Source organism: Ambystoma mexicanum, chromosome 10 (assembly GCF_040938575.1).
Source record: "Ambystoma mexicanum isolate Mex_15411 chromosome 10, UKY_AmexF1_1, whole genome shotgun sequence".
Lineage (NCBI taxonomy): Eukaryota > Metazoa > Chordata > Amphibia > Caudata > Ambystomatidae > Ambystoma > Ambystoma mexicanum.
The window spans coordinates 1592321299-1592334036 of record NC_090932.1 but is presented as its reverse complement, the minus strand read 5'-3'; the positions used below and the strand labels follow the sequence as shown (position 1 = coordinate 1592334036).

At 42.1% G+C, this 12738-nt stretch overlaps 1 protein-coding gene across 4 annotated transcripts in view; it reads right to left on the bottom strand.

The window, feature by feature from the left end:
• The window catches only part of LOC138492643 (tRNA (32-2'-O)-methyltransferase regulator THADA-like), a 511604-nt gene extending 500142 nt beyond the window's left edge, over positions 1–11462 (bottom strand). For all 4 annotated transcript variants that reach the window (XM_069619943.1, XM_069619946.1, XM_069619944.1 and 1 more), the window contains exon 1: positions 10460–11462. In XM_069619943.1, coding sequence (XP_069476044.1) covers positions 10460–10638 — 179 coding nt within the window. In that variant the 5' untranslated portion in view covers positions 10639–11462. The remainder of the gene's footprint in view (positions 1–10459) is intronic.
• Between the last annotated feature and the right edge of the window lie 1276 nt (positions 11463–12738).

Genomic DNA, 12738 nt, shown 5'->3' with positions numbered 1-12738 from the left:
GATCGCTGTCCGTCTTCCCTCTGTTTCCCCTCCCTTGCCTCGTCGCGCCTTGAAACACTTGTGTATAGGCGCGTTATAAATGCCATATCATATCTTAAAAATATGAAGAAAACAAAATCACTTCTATGGGAAAAGGATTCGATAGAAATCCAGGATGCAGCAAGACAATACAAGATCAAGGTGCATCTGACTACCATATAAACAGAAAACCAACTAGGAGTCTTACCAACATATCTGAGAGAATTTCCCAGTAACAGATACAAAGCAATGTATATGTGAATTAGATTCAACATCTGTCCCATATTGGAGACAATGGCAGGGATGTCATTTCACCAAAATACCAGGGGTTGCGGAAATGACATCCCATGACCTCTGATGACATCATAGAAAGTGATGTCATTTGGCCCAACCCCAAAGAAAGCCAGCCACTCTAAAAACAAAGAGGCATATGGCATTGGCCACAGCCCAGGATTTTCAATTTGTTTTATTTCTTTTTTTTGAGGGGTAGCAAGGGAGACCCCAGGGGTCCCCCCTAAGTAACGTTCCTGGACAATGGGTCAGAGAAAGGGTTGGAAACGAGATCGCTGCATCTGTAGTTTTTGTAAAACTCTGGGTAAGATAGAGACACTTGAACATCTTTTAACAAGCTGTGATGGCTTGCTTGACATGAGACTAAAACAATTATATTTGTAGACTCTCCAATCTTAATGTCAGCGTTTGATTTCTGGGACAGGCTGTCTAGTAACCTAATCTCATGCTACTACCTGCGATACGATTTGGTTATGAGTTATTTCCAAACCGAGGATGTAAATGATTTTGTATAAGGATTAGCTAGTATGCAATGTACAGTCTTATAAAGTGATTTTATCCCAGAAGCTACACAATATTGTGGATTGAATATATGAAATAGGAATAAACTATGAATTTATGAAAATATATAATTAAGTGGATTTTATACATTGGCGTTTTAGATACTGTGAAATGGAATAACTGGAAGAAGCCCGGCGTGGAGAAAAGGGCGCCGTGCTTACTGTCTTTGAGACTGTGGGAGCTGGAGCAGGCTACCTCTTCTGCTACATACTTCAAGTGACTCATTTATTCAATTTGGCTGAAAACGAAAGAACAGACGCAGTGCATTCTGAGAAAAGGGTCGTGTCCCTTTAATTTACTTCCTCCCCCCTGAGGCTTCGTGCCGAAGCGTGCCACGTGACCCATCACGTGTGGAGGAAGCGACTTGAAATTCACCTGCACTTCACCCTTGTGGCGAGAAGCCCGGCGGGGAGAAAAGGGCGCCGTGCTTACTGTTTTTGAGACTGTGGGAGCTGGAGCAGACTACCACTTCTGCTACATACTTCAAGTGACTCATTTATTCAATTTGGCTGAAAACGAAAGAATAGACGCAGTGCATTCTGAGAAAAGGGTCGTGTCCCTTTAATTTACTTCCTCCCCCCTGAGGCTTTGTGCCGAAGGCGTGTCACGTGACTCATCACGTGTGGAGGAAGCGACTTAAAATTCACCTGCACTTCACCCTTGTGGCAAGAAGCCCGGCGTGGAGAAAAGGGCGCCGTGCTTACTGTTTTTGAGACTGTTTGGGAGCTTAAAGAAGCCGCCGTGACAGCTGAATTTGGCTGAACATTTGTCGCGGAGGTAAGCACCCCGTAGCAGTCTACATTGGCACACAGTTGCGACTTGTGATTAAAGGCAAACCGGAGTCTGGGCAACAGAGTTGGGTAGTCTGTAATAGTCCGCGGAGGCACGGGGAGCGGAGGCTTCTCCTGACCTCTTCAGACTTTCTGGACTCCCTTCCTGCCCCCCTGGACTCCATGGAGGAGTCGGGGCGAGCCTTACGCAGCCGTTCGAGTCGTGAGGACTCCGGATTGGACCTTAGGAGCCCTTTGAAAAAGACAACCCGACAGAGGCACTTGGGCAACACGTCAGTCACAACAACGAAAACACAGGATCTATCAGGTAAGATCCCTCGAGACTCCATCTGTAAAAATATGACTCTAAATTCTGAGAGATATTCTGTTAATGACCGTCCCCCTCCCGCCTCCCAACCATCTCAATCACCCCCTTCACAGAAGCAACCTGTTTTTCCTACCTCTGAACAGGTCTCTCCATGCTCCACCTCCTACTACGAGGTCTCCGTTGGTGGAGCTGTCGGGCGGGTCCACGGAGATGGAGGACGCTGTGTTTACGGCGTGTCGACTTTCGCGCGCCCGTCTAGGTGAAGAGGTTGATGGTGGGTTGCAAGCCGAGAAGAGAGCGGGGGGGTGGAGCAGTCACTGACACAAAGATGAAGGAGGGGGCCGTGTGCGATATGTCAACGCTGAAGGAGAATGACTACGCGGATAAAGGAGGGGAAGTCATTACCCTGCCCCCATTTGGCGGGGCGGCTGAATTAGTAGCAGACGGGACCATAGTGAAACCAAAGGAGGGCGGGGGAACTCCAGATAAAGAACAGCAGACCCAGTGTGCGAATGTAAATGCTGGAGCCCGCATAAACATAGCTATAGAGGTCCACCCGACGAAGCTGTGTGCGGACTTGAAAAACCCGGAAACAGTACTGACAATGGATGAATCAATGCTAAATGAAAGCATAAGCACTGAGGATACATCAATACTAGAAAATTCGCCACTTTACTCAAGGATGGACATGGACGACAGAAATCTTCAAAAACAGGCCCCCTTGTCCATAGATAATGTGAAAAAAACGACAAAGAACAACTTAAAAAGTAAAAACCAAATTAACGACCAGGCAGACTCATCATCGGAAGCAAAGATACAACGGCAGGTTCCACATGAAGATATTTCAGTACACAAAGAAAAAGATGTTCTGAGCATTGATAACAATACAGATAACAACGGCCTTAAACAAGTGCTTAAAACACATGAGGAGTGTGAGGAAGTGCCAAGGCTCGGCCAATTGTTACCATCCAACACGGCAAAAAAAGTTGCTCAAGAGCTAAAAGACAGGAAACCCAAATCATCGATAACCAAGGGAAAAAGATCTTTAGAGCCTCAATTGAAAAAAACGATGAGAAAAGTCAAACCTAGAAGAAAAGCGAATTTGTACCTAGTAAATTCAGTCGCCAGATTTTTCAAAAAAACACCGACGGAAATATATGATCAAAGGGAGGAATTATCTGACGCAGAATTACTGGAGGGTGACATTTCCCAAATATCAGAAGATATTTCTGAGGCGAGGCCTGCCGTGTCAGGGAGAAAAACAGCTCCCCTGCGAATCGGGTTAAAACCAGGTATTCGATATTTCAAAGATCCAGAAACATGTGAGATACCGGTTAGTTCGAATATATAACCCCTAAAAGGAAAATCGACTGAAAATTCACATGAAATCTGCAGCGAAGGCAGTAAGTTGATTCTTAACCAGCTCAATACAGGGACGCCTGGTATAGTGAATGGAATTATTGCTAGTGATAGCACTAACGATAAAATACAAATGACATTACAGAAGTCTAGTACTGAAATAGCAGCCAAAAATGGACTAGTAGCCACAAAGACGCTGATAAGAGAAGAACCCCAAGACCTTTCAGGAACAGAAAAGAACGACAGAACTGCGAATAAGGAGAAGATTAAGCTTCAAGAAATTAGTGGACCAAGGATGACATTATTGGAGGATGATACGAGAAAGAAAAATTATGAGCATCCATCAGGAAAAAAAATAGCTCCAGAAGTTGAACTATTAAGAAAAAAACAAACAATGGCTCATGACACCAGTAACAGCTTTACAACAGGCTCACATGCCTGTCTCCATTCACAAAATAGAAGATCATGGAATGGGACAGAGAACAATGAGACAAATATGTCAATGCAAAATGGGAGATCTACAACAATGAATATTGGCAATGAAAAAGAATCAACAACAAAGAAACCTGACATTTTTGCGATAATGTCTGCAATGAACATCGCCATGAACCCATTTTGCAAATTATACGAATCCATACATGAGACCTTAAAAGACCAGCAAACACTAATAGCAATGCTTCATTCGAAAATGATCTATGTGGAAGGTTTTATCACAGCCAATGAACTCAGGTGGGGGGAAACCCAATACACCTAAGGGTATAGTCGACCGAGACGTTGACCAACAACTCAATTCAGAATCAATGAGAGATAGGCAGCAACTTATCTCAATCGCTACCCAGACAGAGGATAAAATAAAAAAAGAGATGAAATAGATCAAGAATCAGGAGATGGGAGGGGTCACTTACAAATGACAAAAGAGAATGATAACCACAGCCGAAAATGCGTTGAAGAATCCAAAAGCATCCCCCAAGCGAAAGTTCGAATCCAGCAAGGGGGAAAACAGAAGGGGTCGTTAGAGAACCAATCCACAAATGGATGTGTAGTTTTGACTCTGGAAAAAGATGGAATAAGTAAAAAAGTGGCGGAGGCCACTGTAAACAGAAAATTACATAATGACCAGCAAAAATCAAAAGGACAACCTGAGGTCAACGAGAAAAAAACATCTAAAAACACAAACCAGAGGACAGTCAACTTATCCGCTGTTTGAAAATGGTAAAATAAATGTAAATAAGGCTGGGCATAGATTGGTTACTCTAGAAGGAAATCGATCTCAAACTAAATCAACACAAGAAACTGACACCTCCTAGGAAACAAGAACCAAATCAAAAGAAAAAGAGAACAACCGAGCAGCTCGAACTGCGGAAACAAAACCACCAAACAGGGTAAATGAAACTCAGACGATACTAACAGGCATAAGTGATCAAGATGACGAAGATAGTGAAGATAGTATTGACATTATGGAGTTGTCAATCTATCCTGAGGAAAGCAGGGATATAGATGCTAGTCTAGAATCGTCGGAACTGGAAACTGAGACAACAGAAGACAAAGCCAACAGTAGTGAAAAGATAGAGCTAGATAGCAGTCCTTTTTTTACCTTAGAAGATAGGCGAAAAAAAATCGCCATAGCGCAATGGAGCAGTGCAAGTGATAGAACAATAATAAAGGAAAAGATAATAAGAACTACTGCAATTAGAGAGAAAGAACGGGACTCAAGATCACCAAATTATCAAAGACTATCGAGAAGCCCCAATAGAGCCTCAAAAACGCAAATGTGGAAGGAGGAAAAATCTGTCAACAACCAAAAATCAGACTACACGCGAAAGGGAAATCAAAGAGATGTAAATCAAGAAAGAAAGGGGAGAAATACAAGAAAGAACTCAGAGAATGAGAAGGAGCATTATATCCCTTATAGGAAAAAAATTGGACGTGAAAGGTCCTTTAAATTAGAACGTGTGGACGAACAACGAGATAATCTGATATTGAACAGAAAGAACGTATTCGCTCTCATGAAGTGCATACCAAATTTGAGACAAATAAATTCTGAAGACGTCAGAGTTGCGGAATTTAGCTCATCGGGCAAAAGAGACAGTGTGTATCTACACATTCCATCACCAATAATCAGAGCCATGCTAATAGCAGAATCAGAAAGTTTTCTGATGCTAGGGTGTGATCTAAGCATATATTGCCAAAGAAATCAACAATTGGAACAGGAGAATGATAAACGGAGAATGTTTGAACAATCACAAGCAAAAAGGGTGAAAACAAGGACTGATATTAGTGGTCCTCGATACAGATCAAAGGAAAGTGTAAAGCGGAACGATGAAAAACTTTTGAATGCATCAAGCATTGAAATAGGAGAGAAGTCAAACTTGACAGGAACCCGGATTGTGATTGATCCAGCGAGAACTCCCCACCGGGACCCGTCAAATAATGGAAAACAGCCTAAGGGTCCGGTGAGGAACCTGACAATAACAGTTCCACAGGAAAATGTAACAAGAGAAAATGAGCCAAATGCAAACCAACTACCAAAAGACAAAGCAGATAGTACGGTATCAAGATGGACATGGATCTCAGAAGCACTAGCTAGAAAGAGCTAGCCACCCAGAGAAACAAAGGAGCCCTGGGATCAGAGATTAGGAGGAGGGCAAGAAGAAGAGTCAAATGACATCACACTGGGTAGTTGGAACACCAGAGGCTTCACCCATTTATTAGCAAAAAGCGATGTGAATCTGGGAGATTTTGACATCTTATGTCTCCAAGAAACTTGGCTAATTAATAAACCCTTCCTAGAAGGATATGAAACTTTCTTAGCACCAGCTAACTTCTCGGGAAAGGGTCGCCCAACGTCAGGTCTAATGACTGCCATTAGATCAGGTGTCGGTATTAAACACATAAAAACAGAACTTTCAGATGCCCATTTTCAAGTAAACATTTTTAGATGGACAAAAACAGCGGCGGACACCAACATTCAAAAAAGCGAAAACAAAGAAACAATTGGTGTGATAAACACCTATTGGAATCCGGCCGCAATCAAGAACGATGTCTTTTTGAAAACAGGAAATTCCATACTAGAAAAAATGCACGTCGACTGGGCACCAAAATACGTAATAGTATGTGGGGACCTGAATGCGGTATGCCCTAGCAAGCAATTTAACAAGAGAAATATGAAAAAGGCACCCTTAAATATGGCTCGGGGACACCTATGGATGAAGATGATGTCAACATGGAACCTCCACAGTCTAGAAACATCCATGCACAGCGAAGGGCCAACAATCCCGACGTGGGAGCGAAACCATCATAAAGCAAATATAGACCACATATTTGTTTCCGATTAACTGTTGAAAATAATGGTCAACTTTGAGGTAGTGAAAACATTAAACAGTGACCATAATTTACTAAAGGTGACGTGGACAAACATAAGGCCACCCAGGAAAATTATGATGGCTAGAATTGAAGATTGCAGTGGAGGCACAAGACTAAGACTTCCAGCAAAGGCAGTTGAGCAACTGACGAGTATCTACACTGACATATGTAAACTGAACCGAGACACAGGAATTAGAACAGGAAAAGATAACATTGACTATCGTCCTCTATTAAAAATCTATGAAAAGAAGAAAAAAACGTGGCCTAATCGTGAGATAAAAGATCATATTCATGAATTCAACAAAAGCATTGTGGAAGAAAGAAAACAACTAAGAAAACTTAAACGTCTTGCAAAAAAGGAAAACACTCCGGAGATGTTGAACCAAGTAAAAAATGCTGTAAGATGTTATAAAAGCTGGCTTTGGCTCAATAGAGCAACAATTGAACAAGCAGATGCCGCCGCAATGTTACGGACGATATGTAGCAGGAAATCAAGAGACTTTTGGTCCCTGATAATAACAACTTCTAGGGCTCGAGAGAACACAATAAACAACTTTGTGAGAGAAGAGACCTGGATGAAATTTTTTAGAAATTTGTTCAAGAAAGTTGGACAGCAGGACACTATAACCCCCGTCTCCCTAGATTCCCCATGGGAAACAGCGTGGGATCGGGATGACATCATGAGAAAACTGGTGCGGTTAAACAACTCGAGGGCCCCAGGCCCTGATGGTATCAGAAATGCGGATCTAAAAGAAAATAAAGAAGAATGGGCAAATGTCATCTATGAAGTAATAAAGAAGTGCACTCTCCATAGAACCATACCCATCTCATGGACAATGGCAACCATAGTGCCAATATATAAACATGGACCAAGAGAGGAGCCTAAGAATTATCGCCCAATAGCACTTCTAGATGTGATTGGAAAAATCTTTGGTTCACTTCTTCTGGAAAAATTCCAACACTGGGCAAGAGATTCTGGCAATGAAGACCCTTTACAATCAGGGTTTGTAAAGGATGCAGGGACAGCTGTAAACATTTTGCTACTAAGCATCTTAAAAAGTAAGATACAAGAAGGAAGCCCGAAAATCTATCTAGCATTTGTAGACCTGGTCCAGGCATTTGACCAGGTCAACAGGGAAATACTATGGGACAAATTGAGAGCTAAAAAATGTCCAATTGGAATTTTGGCACCGATAAGAGCTCTTCACCAAGGCACTACTATAAGAGTACGTCTAAATCAAGCAGGACTACTTTCTGAAGAAATATCTACGTCCAGGGGAGTGAAACAAGGGTGCCCCCTCGCCTCAACACTATTTAATTCATATCTTTGGGACATTAAAGAATGAGAGGAGGCGATACGTGTTTTCCCACCTACAACAGGAAGATCAAAAATTGCAAGACTGTTATATGCAGATTATCTCATCTTGTTGGATTTGACACCAATTGGACTACAGCGACAACTCAATCAGCTGGCAGACTATGTGAGGAAGAATAACTTAGAAATCAACAAAAGCAAAACTAAAGTTATGATCATGGAAAAACATAACTCTCGCACTGAAAAATTCAGATGGACCCTAGATGGAGAAAAAATTGAACAGGTGAAGGAATTTAAGTATCTAGGGGTAATCCTCAGTAACAACAGTCAGGAGTCTGCAATGCAAGATCATCTCTTGGAAAAAACAAAGAAGTTGGCGATTCAAGCCAAAATGATCGACGTAAGATTTTGCAAATTCACCGTAAATCCATTGATACAATTCTACAAGGGAAAGGTGGTGCCATCCCTAATTTACGGAGCTGATGCAATGCTAACGATACCACGAAAATTCTGGAGGCGAATTGAAGGACTTTTTTGGAAAACCACCTTAAAGTTACCAACATCGACTCCTATTTCAACAATACGACAAGAACTAGGGCTACAGTCATTAGAATCGATGGTGGTAAGAAATATATTAATGCTATACAGAAAAATCAAAATTAGCAAATGCCCAAGTGTAGCAACCATCATCAATACAGAACTTGAGGATCAGAGAAGTAATTTGCTCATAAATTGGGCAATGGAAAATCGAAACACTCTGGTGGATATTGACAGCACTGAAGAAAAACCCAAATAAAGTCAGAAAAAAACTGTTGGAACGAGATTGGATTCAGACGACGTCTTTGCAAAACAGAAGTAAAATAATAAACCGCCGACAACAAGGGGCATAAATGAAATTCCAAATTACTTTAAAAAAATTCCAAACAGAAACTTAAGAAGTATCTTCATGGGTTTTTCGCTTAAACCTTCTACCCACAAATGAAATCAGGGCGATAAGAAAGATCTCATTGGAAAATAGTTGTCGCTTTTGCAAAAAACCTGATGAAATTGAATCATTGAGGCATTTGTTGTTGACATGCACAAATCTGAGGGATTGGAGAGATAGACACTTTGGCCATATATTTAAAGAGTCGACAACATGTGGTGAAGAGGACTGGTGGAATAAATTCATAGAGGGAGACAACACCTCCCATGTTATAGCGGTTGCACAATTCCTCACAAACTTGAAATTAGAACTTCAAGAATGAATCAAGCGGGAAACCCTCTTATAATATATTAAGCTGTAAATTAGTCTGGTGTTAGGCAGGAAGGCCAACTATCATTATCGTATTGTCCCCTCTGCACTGTTATACACTCTTCTCTCGTTTCTCTGCCTATTGTTTGTCAGAGGAGGGCATTCTCCCGTTTTATTTCATAGGCTGGAATGGACAATTCGGAAGGAGGGGAAAAAAAAAATATATTTATTATCTTGTAAAAATTTCTATTGTAAATTGAATCAAGTAAATAAAAAAAATTTAAAAAATACTACATTCTTCTGTGTTCCTCTGTAGCCTTACAAGTTCTTAAGTGCTTCACTACAATTCACTAAGCTATGTTTTGCTTTCACTCGCCTGTGAAGGCCCTACTGCACTATCATGTAGCCTCCACAAGACCCTTTTTTTGAGCCCACATTTTCTTATCATCGCTCAAATAACCAATATTTGGTCAGATGCCGCCTTTCTAATGATCTTTGACTGTACAGGGATACAGCAGCACAACATAAATTCAACTACACTTGTCAACGAACAGCCAAAATCCCCATGAACTTTTAGGGTGTCCCTGCTACCAATTTTGACCCCAAATACCAGAAATGTTAAAAATGACATCAAATCTCCCTGTAAGAGCAGAGAAATCATACTGAAACCACAGCAATTTCAAGAATTACAAATGTATGAAGGGATGAATCATTCAGGTAACTTAATACGTTTTGCTACTTAGGAGGCATAGAATTATTTCTTTAACCATGCGTAGACCCTTAAGTGCGCTTCGTATGGTCTTTTAACTGACACGGTTTGGACGTCTTAGGCTAATCTCTTCTTGTCAAATGAACCTCTAAGCCATAGCAGAAATATACTTTGCTGAAAAACCTCCAATTCTTTGGACCAAAGAGAACATTTGCCCTATTGGAGTTCATAGTGGGTTTTGGTATAGAGAAGGATACATTTGCCATTGATTTGGTGTGGCTTGATCAAAAACGTGCAACCATAGGCTGATAGCCACTATTTAAATAGCCAAATATATTTTTTATACTAAAATACTAAAATATCTTGGTGGGTGACACGCCAGTTGCATGAAAACTGCAGGCCATACCTTCACTTATGAGCAGAGCTGGTGGGGAATAGCAACATGTGTTATCCAAGAGCTGCAAAACAATTGATTTTTTTTACAAGATCAATGTAAACATTAGTCTCTTACCCAGCAGAGTGGCACAGCTTTTGCGCCACTGCAGTCAGATGCTCCCTGGTAGCCCCTAGGGGGGCCCTTTCTGGATCCTGGTAGAAGAGTAGGCATGCCTTCGCCTGGTATTGTGCTGGGCTATCCTGCATGACGATTGCGCCCGGCCCAGGGCAATGCCAAGCTGAGGTGGCCTTCATCCAGTGCCCTGCGGCACTCTACCACTGAAAACAAGGCAGGTCAGATGCCAAAATATATTTCTTGTACAGCTGGGTATGGGGAGACATGTGCAGAGTAGAAGGCAAATGCCACTACCTGCATGGCTCTGGCAAGGGGAGCATAATCATGGGTAGAGAAAGAGTAACTGTGTACAAGGGCTCTGCCCGGTGAAGCAAATGGGGCAGAGGGGAAATATCACCTCTTACAGGGCTATAAGCCAAGGAAGCGCTAGCAAAGCTGTGCCAAGGTACATATACAGCCAGCGCTGATAGCAAATGTCACTGATTGGTAGGCTATGCTAGGAGGATCAAGGCAGAGCAGAGCAGGGGGTCACTGTTAGCAAGGTACTGATATGGACAACAGAGGCCGCGGGCAGAAGACAAATGCCACTGCCTGTAAAACTCCTTTAGTGAAGCTAAGTGTAAGGCTCTAAGGGGACAGAAAGCAAAAACACATGCATGGCTCTGCAAGCGAATCTTTGACAGGTGTGAGGGCAAATGTCATTTTTTTGCAAGGACCTGGTCTATGCATTGGACACATAATAGATAAGAGGGCTGTGGTTTGTCACGTCACTAAGTCTCTGCCAGAACAAGAGTGAACCCCAAAAAGTTTAGACGAGAAATGGCAATCATCATTAGCGTCCCACGAGTGCCAATGAAGATCAGAAACACCCCCACCCTCTCTGACAGGAAGCCAATGGGCTCTGAAAAGGAAATGCTTTTCAGAGGGCGCTCATCACTCTCTGCAGCTCTCTGACACTGCAGTGCCCATGTGTAACACAGCTGCAGCAAGTCTAGGGGTCAGAGGGCGGAGCTTCCGGTGACCATAGAGTCCCGGAAAAGCTATACCCGGAAGAAGCGGCGCTCTAGCGCTAGTGTTCCAACTTCTTTCACCACATCGCTCAACGAGTGTGCGATGGAGCATGTGCGCCATCTGGTGGTTATTGGCTATAGAGACATGTGCACTTGTACTCGTGACTGGATCTAGAAAAATGATCCTGCTTTTTAAGGTCTCAGTGGGTCTCATAGCCCAAAAAAATAAATGCAAGTCTAATTACTTCGGAAAGGAGTGCACAATAGAAATTATCGAGTAACAAGCCCATTGTTGCTATTTCGGAGACCTTGAAAAGAGGTATCCAGTTAAATTATCGAAAAAATATTTTCGACATGCCATTTTGTCGAAAACAAATTGCCGAAAAAAAAAATTCCAAATGTTTCATTTTATATGTTTTTTTTGGGTTTCGCAAGTAAAAAAGTGTTTAAATAAAAAAAAGGTGGGTTAAGTACCCCCCCATTTAAAAAAAAAAAAAATCGAAAAAAATAATTTTCGGCAATTTTGTACCGACAAAAGGGCATTTTTAAAATATTGCATTTGAAAAAGTCACTAGGAATCTGGAAAAGTAGATCACACACTTTCCAAGACTATTAAAACAAACAGAAAATGCTGATATGCATGTGTGACAATGGTGCAACAGTACACAAAGTGGCAGTATACAATTTTATGGGGAGCCAGTATGCCTTAGTTGCTGGGGATTTAACCTCCAGATTAAACCATTGTTGCCACGGCTAGTCTCTGGGATGACCAGGATTCCGCCTGGTCTATTCCACCCTTGTTGACTAGCTCCATTTCTAGAGTCCACAAGGCAGCAGTGAAGTCAACTTGTATTATTGTCAATCTGCACCTTAGAGCTTGTAATGGCAGATTGGCACGACCTCCCAGCAGAAACTACTTTTAGGGTTCCCCAGGGCCAGTCCCATATAGATTACTTCTTCATTTCCCCCAATAAATGGACTAGGGCCAGAGAATTGGTCGTAATTGATAGAAGTGAATGTGACCATAGACCTTTATCTTTTAGCTCTGACCTGGACAGTGGAGGGTCTCGAGGAGGGCCTCTTGGGAGGCCTACCAAATATCAGTGTGGAGGGGCATGCTAGGAAATCCCTGAATGGGTGGCCTGGGAGGGATGAAAAGCAGAAGGTTTACGCAGCCATAGAGGGCCATCTGAGTGTTATTTCCGATTGCAGCCTCTCTGAAGTGGCTGTCGTTACTGAATTTGAAAAGTTGGGTAAGACCCTAATGGC